At 32.1% G+C, this 12303-nt stretch overlaps 1 protein-coding gene across 1 annotated transcript; it reads left to right on the plus strand.

The window, feature by feature from the left end:
• Window positions 1–690: 690 nt before the first annotated feature.
• On the plus strand, window positions 691–3468 carry LOC131873220 (LRR receptor-like serine/threonine-protein kinase RGI5). The gene has a single exon (XM_059216239.1). It carries the CDS (start codon window positions 738–740, stop codon window positions 3222–3224), a length of 2487 nt encoding a protein of 828 aa, XP_059072222.1. The 5' UTR covers window positions 691–737; the 3' UTR covers window positions 3225–3468.
• The last annotated feature ends 8835 nt before the right edge of the window (window positions 3469–12303 follow it).

Genomic DNA, 12303 nt, shown 5'->3' on the forward strand with positions numbered 1-12303 from the left:
AACCCTCCACATAACATTATAATCTAACTAATTTTTCTTTAACAATTATTTATTATTACAACAAAATAATATTGAATATAAAAATTAACTTAAAAGATATTTACAAATGACATTTTATATCCATTCATATTTTATAAAAATAAATTTATATATATTCACTATCAATTTAATAATAAGATTTTAAAATAAATTACAATTCTATAAAACATTTAATAATAATATAAATGATTAGCTTTTTAATCTGTTTTCACATCATCCTTTCCAAATGAACACGTCAAATGATGGAAGTGCACCAAACCGAAAAAAAAATATATATATATCCATTCATATTTTATTTAAAAAAATTAAATTTCTAAACTCACTAATATATATATATCCATTCATATGTTCAAAGCTTCCTGGAAATCGCCCAACCTCACTAATTGGCAATTATTTGGTCCACACACACCACGTGTATTGATGAGAAAAATAAATAAAGAAAAATGGCGTGTAGCTGCACTGATTTACAAACATCTCTAAAATATTTAAGAAAAAGCAAAAAGCAAAATGGCGTGTGTGAAACCAAATTAATCGTTGTGGAAAGATATGGGTAAGTCATTCAGGTCGTTCGTTATGGGCCACACAAATAACCATCCAATTTTAAAAATAAAAAAGAAATCATTGACCATTGACTGGCAGGCAGTCTAAGAATGAATAAATAAAGCCCTCCATGCAGTCTAACATTATCTGCAATTCCAATGGCCATCTCTTTACAGAACCTGTGCGTGCTTTTCATTTCATTTTTTGTTGTGTTTTCCCCCCTTTCTCTTTCTGTGTCCAATGCATGTCCTTCCCATGAATCTGATGCCCTCCTTCGCTTCAAAGCCCCCTTCAATGACTCTCGCGGCTCACTCTCTTCGTGGGTAAATGGAACCGACTGTTGCAGCTGGAAAGGCATATCCTGCGACAATCACACCAACCATGTTGTCTCTGTTCGATTACTCTTCCTTCACGGTGTCATATCTGAAAGCCTGTGCCGACTTCGTTTTCTCACATCACTGGAGATATATAATGTAACAGGTACTACCACTCTTCCTCCCTGTTTGGGAAATCTCACTTACATGGAATTTCTACATTTATCTTCTAATGAATTGAGTGGGATGATTCCATCTTCCCTTTGTTTGCTCACCCGACTTACATACCTTGATCTTAGTGAGAATATGTTCAATGGAAGCATACCTTCCTGTTTGGGCAACCTTTCTTCTTTAACTACGCTTCATCTTAGTGCCAATATGTTCAATGGAAGCATACCTTCCTATTTGGGCAACCTTTCTTCTTTAACTAGTCTTCAACTTGAATACAACCAACTCAGTGGAAGCATACCGGCTTCTCTGGGTAATCTTTCATCTCTTTCTTATCTTGACCTTTCCGGGAATGAATTAAGTGGGAGTATACCAGATTTTCTTGGAAGCCTTTCTTCTTTAAATGAACTTCACCTTGGATACAATCAACTGAACGGTATCATCCCATATTCCTTGGGCAACCTCTCTTTACTGTTGTCTGTCGGTGTTAGCAATAACAACCTAACTGGGACCGTTCCCCCTTCATTTGCTCGGCTTTCCTCCCTCGATAGTTTCTATGCTCATGGCAATCATTTCAATGAAACCATCTTTCCATCGTCATTTCCAGCTTCCTTAAAAGTTCTGACCCTGTCATTAAAACAGTCGGTTCCAGAAACTTTCTTTAACAACCTTACAAACCTTTGGGGTTTGTCATTATCCGATTGCGTGCTAAATATTAGCAAAACCTGGATTCCACCCTTTCAGTTATCCCAGTTACAATTAGTGTCATGTATGATTGACGGTGAAGTTCCACCATGGCTTTCAACACAATTCTCGCTTGAAGGGCTGGAATTAGTTAACACTGGTCTAGTGGGACAAATTCCCTCTTGGCTATGTGAAACCAGTCCTATGTTGCGCACTCTAAATCTTTCAGGAAATCATTTAGAAGGAAGTTTATTTTTGAATGCTTCAATATGCATGCACCTAGAAATTCTAGATGTGTCTAGAAATAAATTGAGTGGGCCCATCCCATCTATGTGCTCTCCTAGTATGGCAACATTGACTCTGAGAGACAATTTGTTCAGTGGCAATATTCCTGTGAGTTTGTCCAAATGCTCTTCCCTCATAGTCTTAAATTTGGGAAATAATAGTTTGGAAGGAACCTTACCACATGAGTTCAGTCAGTTAAGTGAATTATACTCATTAGTTGTTCATAATAATAAGCTCAAAGGATCATTGCCCTCCTCAATAGCAAATTGTTCAGAGTTACAAGTTCTTGATATTGGGAATAATTTATTTGGAGAAGAAATACCATCATCACTTAAAAATCTTTCAATGCTGAGAGTATTGGTGATGAAGGGGAATAATTTTACAGGTAGCATTCCTCCAGAGCTTGGTCAATTAACGAATCTTCAGATTTTACTTCTTTCTTCCAATAATATCTCAGGTCCAATTCCACACACAATTGTATTGTTGCAAGCAATGATGATAGAAAGCCAAGATGGTTATCTATTGTCCAATCCTAATACTAAAGAATTATATCATGATGGAATTGATATGACTTTGAAAGGCACGGATCAGCAGTACACATATATTCTTTCTACTCTCACATGCATAGATCTCTCAAACAATAAACTGGAGGGAGAAATTCCTTTTAATTTTGGAAAATTGAAGGGGTTGAGGCTTCTAAACCTTTCAATGAACAACTTGAATGGGACCATTCCAAATAGTTTGGGAGAAATGAGACAGTTGGAGGAACTGGACCTTTCAAGAAATCATTTTTCTGGACAAATTCCTGCAAAGCTTGAATCTCTAAGTTATTTGGGCTCACTGAATTTATCAAACAACAATCTTTCAGGAAGTATACCACAAGGACGACATATAACTGGTACATTTGGAGAATCCTCTTATTCAGGGAATCCAAATTTATGGGGCTGCCCCTTACCCCAAAATTGTTCTTGGCCACAATTTGTTGCCCCTCCTCCTCTAGTTTTAGTAAACAAAGGAAAGAAAATCATTGAATATCCATGGTATAAGATAGCAGTGGGACTATCATATGGAGCAGCTTTTGGAGGGATAATTTCATTGATTGTGTTAAAAATCAATTGGAGAAGGAAGTACTTCAATAAAATTGATACAATCTTGAAGTTTTTATTTCCATGGATGAAGAATTGGACACTATGAAGGGATGGATCTATAATTTATTGAAATGTTAGAGGTGAACTCTAGTGTTCCCTATTGTTTGAAGTATCTATCATAGGTCAAAATATTATAAAGCTAAAATGTAAAGGAGACTACTATAATCTTTTTCAAGACAAATTTTCATTGGCTCTTATATATGTAGATTGTTTATGTTATCTCAAAATTGAATAATTAAACATATTTTATTTGTTATTAATATAAAATTTTGTGTATAGGAATTTGTTTATGGTCAAGATGAGATTTCTTGCTCCATGTCTCTCGCTACAGTTGGTAGCCTCACTCAACATAATATTCTATAAAGGTTTATTATTTGTTCTAAATCAAGACTATACTAGATAATAAATCTTTGTATCACAATTTTTACAATTCTCTAATTTATTGCACATAGTTTTAAAAAGGACCTACTTGCAATAAAAAGTTCTTGTACTTCTCTAAAGAAAAGAAAGCTTTAATTTTTTTAAAATAGCTATTTTTTTTCAAAATTGTAAAAGAAAGAATGTTTGATGAACACATGATGTACCACTAGCAATATAGTTCTAAAAAAAAATTGAGTTGTAAATGATATATAAAAGGTTGATAGTTTTTTGTTTACTAAAAATGAATGAAATATCTTTCTTCTTCACTCAAAAACACCAAATATATCCCCACTTTCATTTCACAATGTTGTACATTTATAGGTTCTTGTTACCCATTAAATAATCACCTTGTTTATTTCTTTTTTTTTTTTCTAAAAATTATAGAAGAATTCTATTATAATACTTTAATTGTTGAATGAATATTTAATTAGCCACAAGCTTATACCATGTATTTTGGAGTAGTTTTTGAGATATTAGAAAATCATTGTGACTCAATATTATAGTTCCATGTTAAAATAAATATTAATATTATATCTACTTCAATCTTGCTTGTATATCCAAAGATATTATAAAATAAGATGATCATATATTAATTTTCAATATATGACTAAAACCTTTAATATTGTTGAATACTTGAGGGCATTCCAATTTAGATATGTATGTTTGGCATATGCTACTTGATCAATTGATCGCATGTAAAAAATAAAAGAAACATGGTTATTAACTATTACTCATAAAATATTAGGAATGTATTTAAGATTTAATAATTTTTAATTAATTAAAATATTTTGACTAATATAGACGTGGCTTTTTTTTTTTGGAGAGGGGGAGGGGTGCAAAGGGCCAAGGCCAGAAAAGATAAGACTAATATAGATGTGTTACTTAATCAAAACAACATAGAAACTGATTCTACTTGGTGCATTTCTCAATTTCAACCTACAATTTATGAAATTCTCATACCTTTAACCCCCTTTGTATCTTTAAAAGTGATAGCTATTACTTCCATACAATCATTAGCACATTTACTAAAGATTAAAATGCATATTTTACATGGAATATCTGCATATTTTATATGACCAAATGTAAAAAGGACGTGTAGCCCTAAGGTGAAAATGCATATTTTATGTATGGAATATCTGCCACATAAATAGATGAACCCTCAATAGATTCCATCTAAAACTACATAGTATTGCATGATTCTATGATACAAATTAGACCCATGTAGGATTCCATAAAACATCCTATGACCAATGCCAATGAGACTTCTTGAACCACGTGTCCCAATTATTTATAAATTTATTCTTTCGCATGTGACATGTTGTTAGAAATACTAGTCTTAGTTGTCATTGATGTGAAACCCGATGATCTGGATTGGTTTAGATGTTATGCCAAACAGTGGAAGCTAGGTACATGTATGATGTGATGCAGAATAGTGGAAGATATGTATGTATGATGTGATGGAAAACAATAAAAGATAAGTATGTATGATGTAGATGACAAATCCTAGTTGTTGTTGATGTATTGCAGATATATTTTTGCTTCGGAAATATGTATTGTCAGTATGAGGATACGTTTATCTTGATATGATAGATTTGGTGATCGGTTGTAGCAAGTGGTTTCATGCTCTAGTCGTTCATGGGTGAACTCACAATACTAGTTCCCATTTTTTGACCAACTTTGACTCTTAGATGAACATTTTAAAAAAATCCTTCGCTTTCCGACACTTATAACTTTTAAACCGTTAAGAATTTGTAGATGATGTAAACTAGTGATTTGTAACATCTTGTCTACAGATTCTAAATATATTTTTTTCAATTTTTTTGAAGAAAATTGTATTGATTTTTCCATCTCCCTCAAAAAGTACTTTTTATAGAAAACAATTTTTTTTAAGAGTGACGTGCATACCAAAACACATCTTTTTTTTCTATAAATGATAAAAAACAAATTCTTTCAAATTTTCGTTTGTAACATAAATACCCAAGGCATGCAGTTGGTTTGATAGTGATCTATGTTGAATATTTTTCATTTTATTAAGTTTTGAAGTCAGACTAATTATAATTTAGATATAGGTGTATGTTTGAACACATAACTTGTTCTATATATATCAAAATTCACTTTTTTTTGTTTGAAAGAAGACATCAATACCTAGGGTATAGATATTTTTCAGAATTCTTTTGAATTATAATCAAGAGACCATTTTTGGATTTGATTGTGTGAAAGATTTTTGCATCCAGAAATACTCTCTTGATTATATGATGGATTGTGGAAATCTCTTAGAACTCTTTTGAATTAGTTTACTATTTTTTCGAATGCATTGAACAAAGAAGTTCATGTTCGGTGAAAAACCTATATCTGGTAAAATTTAAAAAATAAGATTATAATAAACTTACAATGTAACAAAATTATAGTCGATAAAAAGCTTGCTTCAAGGAAGTTACTATCCTATATTTTGGGTTGTCACGATTCTCTTATTTGAGCCTTCAACGAGAGGTTTGAAGGCCAAAATTTATCAAAAGTCTGAAGAGATTGGGGGAGATATGCCTAGAAAGGGGGTTCGAATGAACACCCCTTCGAGCGAAGCTGGTTCGAATGAACCCCCCATAGTTCGCTCGAACCCATGTTCGTACGAACATGGAAGGCACAAACCATTATAAAAATTTTTTAATAGGGGTTCACTTGAAGGGGGGATTCGAGGAAACCCCTTTAAGTATAATATTTGATTGGGTTCAAATGAACCCAATTTCAGGTTTGGGTTCATTTGAACCCCAACATGAAATGGGGTTCGTTCGAACCCCCATGGGTAGTTTGAGTGAATGCCACTAGTTCGTGTGAACCACCTTAAATTTTTTTTCCCACACCCATGATTTTCCTTTGAGAGTAAAAGTGGGAACCCTATTGTGAATCAACCCTCATGCAGTCTGACAGTGTTAATTTAGCTTATTTTAGAAGTGTATTCCTTTGCATTTGAGTCTTAATGCACCTATGGTAGTGCAATTATGATATGATTGTTGTCATTATTTGAGTTTGTTGTATTAGTGGTTTTGGTGCTCCAGAAGTCATGCTCTAGATTTTGTGCTCTAGAAGTGAATTCAGTTATGCAGTGTTGAGAAGTTTTATGTGCTCCGGTTTCTTTATTTTTGATGATAATCTTTTAATGATTCATTATGGTTTATAGGCTTTTTATGAATAATTAACTAGAATAGATGAATTAACCACTAGAATTCAATTCTAAGTGAGAAAATCCGATACATGACAATGAAATAGAATAAAAATCAATAGAATGAATAACGATCTAATGAAAACTCCCTCTATTTATTTGAATCATGGCTTCCATTTCTCTTCTCCAATATTATGTTGTGTGGCTCTTAGTGTTGCATTGGAGTACCTGCATAAGGATGACACAATAATTTCAAAGATAGTGGTTAATAAAAATTAGGAGAAATGGGTTGAATTTATAGATTTTGGAGGATGAGAATGGATGGTTGAGATTAATTCTGGAACATAATTGATTAATGGCTGAGATTCCATGAGATAAAACTAATTGGGAGTTAAAATCATTTGATTGATGAGTAAACTAGATTGATTGATCAGTAAACTGAGTTGATTGGTCTGTTAACTAAATTGATTGCTCTGTTCTGAAAAGTTGATTGAGAGTTGAAAAAGGTGTCTGAGGAGTTAACCAAGCTAACTAGGGAGATGACTAAATAGATTGCTTAATTGACTAAATTGATTATCCAGTTAGACTGAAAGTCAGCGAGAGTTAGAATTTCAACATATGCTGTGGGATTTTGAGATAAATTTCAAATTTCATTTTTATTTTAATTTGAATTTGGATTTTCAAAAAGGGAAATGCATATGTAATTAATTGAAATTTGGTGACATTGAAATTTGGAGAAATTGAAATTTGGATTAGAAGAATGAATTAGATAATTAAATAATTTAAAGAAACTATTTAATTATGTGAAATTGAATATAATTAAATAATAAAGATTATTTAATTAAAGGATTAAATTGCTATTAATTAAATAATAAATATTTAATTAATTTTAAGAAATAGCTAAATGGTTAAATGACGAAGATTAGTAATTTTAGATAAATGTGATGATTAGAATTAATTTAGAATAATTTAATTAGTTTAATTAAATAATTAAATAATTATTTAATTAATAAGATGAATAATTAGTGCAAATTAATGAGACATTTCTAGGTGTCTACATTTGTCCCTCTTTGAGACAATGTTGAACCAACGTTGTTTCAAAGAAAATGAAAATTTTCTTGTCCCAGTGTGCCCCGACAATGCTTAGGGTGTAAATATGGTAAGATGCCCCCTCAAGATATTGTTTGTGCATTAAAGCCATGACAAATCTCTCAAAACAAGAAGAATGTTATATTAAAGATAGAAGAGTAGTTGGTTGATGACATGAATGGGTTTGATTAGGTAGGAGAAATGGTTGGAGTGATTTTGTAGATTGATCGATTGATGATTGATAGAATTTGTCGGATTGATAAGATAAAGATCAAGTCTTGTTTCAAGAAGGACACATCCTATATAAGACAAAGATGATCAAAACGTCCAGTTTCAGGAAGGATACATCTTGTATAAGACAAAGATAGATGACCACATCTAGTTTCAAGAAGGACACATCCTCTATAAGATGAATGATAAATGAAAGTTGGATGAATGATTAAGATATTAGTAAGAAGTGAAGAATGTCAGGAGATGGTATTTATTGATGGATAGAATATTTGATTTGAGGAAATGATTTGAGATGGAGTTAGAATGAATGAGAAGATGAGTTAAAGAGATTGGAAAAGATATAACCATGACTTCTTGTGCCTTTATTTTTTTAGGATCTTATGTTTGTAGTATTGGTGCTTTGCAGAGTTCAGTATTTTCTCAGGTATATTCTGGTGTGATTAGATCTTGATCTGAGTCTTTGGGATACTATTTGGGATGGATTTGTGTTGTCATTTTAGATGGTTCATGATTTTCTACTCTGCAAGTTATCTTTATTCATGACAGTTGCTAGTTGGTTGTGCTCTTGAGTTTTCAGATGTTGATCGATGAAGATTTGAAAGATGGTGTTTTTGTGGCTATTGCTGATGATTCCAATGTACTTATTGGTGTTTCTTAATTATTTCCTATTTGTTTACTGATTTGCATTGATCGTTGTGTGAGTTGTTGGTGATTTTAATGATCCGATGATTTGCATTTGGAAATTTGATTTAGGTCCATGTTATGTCATGTATATCATTATGTTGGTCTGGTGGTTGATGTTTGTATCGTGTGATGTAATTTTATAATTGTGAGTTAATGGTTTAGTCGACCTTGTTGTCAAGGTTTATGAATTGTATATATAGGTGTCACATTCATGTAATTTAGGTATTGATCTGGTGTCTGCATTATCACAGAGTGGTGTACGTGTCAACAAGTGATTCATCATTTAGCATTGTGATTGAGTAGAGATTGGTGTTGCAGAGCAGACAATTATGCTTAACCATAATTGTCATCAGGCATTAGCAGATGTTATTATTGTAGTTCATCTCTTCCGAATTGTAGTCTAAATTTTGTTGTAAGTTAGTGAGACTTCCCTAAGCATTGTAGCCTTCTGGGTCATTGTATTTGAGTAGTGAGCTCTAGGCAGTGTGCCTAAATGCATGTGCATTCCCCATTGTAATATTTACACATACTATTGTAGAGTATCATCTTACTGTGGATATGGTGAAAACTGATTCAACCCCCCTTTCAGGTTTCTCTCATTGTTTTTGCCAACAAGTGGTATTAGAACTAGATCCTATAGAAGAAGCCTGACTGCTTGAGGAGATTCGGGATGGAAATTGGTGGTGTTATCTTTAAGAAGGAGAGTTCGCGATTTGATGGAAGTAACTATGATATATGGAAGAACCAAATGGAGGTGTATTTGAGATGTCTTGGAGAAGATTATTGGAAGATCACAAAGAATACTTATTATGTTCCTCATAATGGACTAATTATTGCTGATGAGATTAAGGAAGCTGAAAATAACATTAGAGCTAAGGAAACATTGCTAAATGCCCTGACTGATTCAGAGATGACTAATGTAATGGGACTTCAGTCTGCACATGATATCTAGGAGAAGCTTGAGACCCTATATGAAGGAGATAAACAAGTGCAAGTTTCTTAGTTGCAGATCTCGAAAGGGAAATATGAGATGCTAAGATGGGAGAAGATGAGAACATACACTCTTTTATGGCTAAGGTGAATGACCTTGTCCTAGGTATCAGATGTGCATGTGGAACCCTTGAATAAGATGAAATTGTTACTAAGGTGATGAGATAATTTCCTCCATCTTATAAACATAAGGTAGCTACTATTGATGAGATCCAGAGTGTGACTAATATGATGAGATATGCTGGTTGGGAAGATTGTTGCATTTGAACTGAGCAAGTTTGGAGAATCATATGGAAAATCTGAGACAACATTTATAGAATCAACATTTGTATTTGGAAACTAGAAGTATGATCCTGATGAGTGAAAAATATATAGATATGAGAGAGAGAGAGAGAGAGAGATGGAAAAGAAAGAAAGAGAATTGGATGAGCTTGAAGAATTGATTGCCTGAAGATTGCCTAAAGGAGTTGGTAAGTATGATGGAAAATTGCCTCTGAAATGTTTCTCTTGTAATAAGATAGGATAGTTTTCTTCTAAATGCCTAGAGAGAATACCTAAATATGACAGGCATGATAAGTTTGATAAGCATGATATAAATGATAGATATGAGAAGCATGAGAAGTATGATAAGCCTTATAAGTCTAACCAGAAGTATAGGAATCAGAAGAACTATTATTATACTGCTGATGAAGGTGTTACAAATGAAGAATGAAAAGGAGACGAAGTTGTGTTTATTGTCATTAAAGAATATAGATTGGTACTTGTTGATTCCACAAGCTATATTATTGAGGAGAAAGCTTTGGCTACTAAATTTGAAGAGAAAGATGAATAGGTGATTGACAAGGGTTGTTCACATCATATGAATGGTGATAAAAGACAATTTGTGAGCATGGAAAGATATGATGATGGAATAGTAAGATTTGGAGATGACAAAGCTTGTGCAATCCATGGTAGAGGTGCTATTTCTTTTGATGGTAAGCATAACACTGAAGATGTCTTGTATGTTGAAGGTTTGAAGCATAATCTTTTGAGTGTTGGACAGATGGTTGATAAAGGTTATGATTTGCAATTCAAGAATGAAAATTGCAAGATCCTAAATCCCATTTTTGTAAAAGCAAATTTTTAACTAACCAAATGTGAAATTCTATTTACTTATACGAAATTCTATTTACTTATGCAAAATTTTATTTACGAATGCAAAATTCTATTTATGAATGAAAAATTTAATTTATGAATGTGGAATAAAATATTTATGAATGTGAAATTGATAGTGAAATGCAACATAAAATCTAAACCAATGCGAAATTTTGATGACACGATTGTGAAATTTTGGGCACACATGAGAAAATCCATACTGAGCACCTGCAAAAACATTTAAAATGAACAAAATATCAGTTGTTGTAAGATTCTTGTCTGTTATACCATTTGTTTTATTGGATTTTTATGCATAATTTACTAGGATAGATGAATTAACCACTAGAATTCAATTCTAATCAAGAAAATATGATAAATGACAATGAGATAGAATCAAATTTAATAGAATGAATAACTATCGAATGAAAACTGCCTCTAGTAATTTGAATCATGGCTTCCATTTCTCTTCTCCAATATTGTGTTGTATGGCTCTTAATGTTTTACTGGACTACCTACATAAGGATGGCACAATAATTTTGAAGATAATGGTTAAGAAAAATTAGGAGAAATGAGCCTAATTTATAGATTCTGGAGGATGAGAATGGATGATTGAGATTCATTCGGGAACAAAATTGATCAATGGTTGAGATTTCTTGAGAAAAAAATGATTGGGAGTTAAACTCGTCTGATTAATGAGTCAACTGAATTGACTGATCAGTGAACTAAGTTGATTGGTATGTTAATTGAATTGATTGCTTTGTTCTGAAAACCTGATTGAGAGTTGAAAAAGGTGATTGAGGAGTTAACTAAGTTACCTGGGGAGATGATTGGATAGATTGCTCAGTTGACTGAATTGATTGCCCAGTCAGTCTGAAAGGCAGTGGGAGTTAGAATTTCAACATGTGTTGTAGGATTTTTAGATAAATTTCAAATTTCATTTTTATTTCAATTTGAATTTTTGAAAAGGGAAATGCACATGTAATTAATTGAAATTTGGGGAAATTTGAAATTAAAATTTGGATTAGAAGGATGAATTAGTTAACTAAATAATTTAAATAAATTATTTAATTATGTGAAATTCAATTTAATTAAATAACAAAGATTATTTAATTAAAGGATTAAATTGTAAGTAATTAAATAATAATATTTAATTAATCATAAGAAATAGTTAAATGATTAAATGATGAAGATTAGTAGTTTTGGAGAAATGTGATGATTAGAATTAACTTAGAAAAATTTAATTAGTTTAATTAAATAATTATTTAATTAATACGACGAATAATTAGTGCAGATTAATGAGACATTTTTAGGTGTCTACACATTGTTTGTGTCTTAAACCTCACAATGCTAAGTTGAATCATGTTCTTTGTGCTTCAATAGTGTGTTATTATGGAAATTCAAGGATATGCTTATTCTGGAT

The sequence above is a fragment of the Cryptomeria japonica genome, unplaced genomic scaffold, assembly GCF_030272615.1.
Source record: "Cryptomeria japonica unplaced genomic scaffold, Sugi_1.0 HiC_scaffold_1251, whole genome shotgun sequence".
NCBI lineage: Eukaryota > Viridiplantae > Streptophyta > Pinopsida > Cupressales > Cupressaceae > Cryptomeria > Cryptomeria japonica.

Coding starts and splice junctions, on each gene's coding strand:
- LOC131873220 (XM_059216239.1), top strand. CDS start 738: ATGGCCATCTCTTTACAGAACCTGTGCGTGCTTTTCATTTCATTTTTT.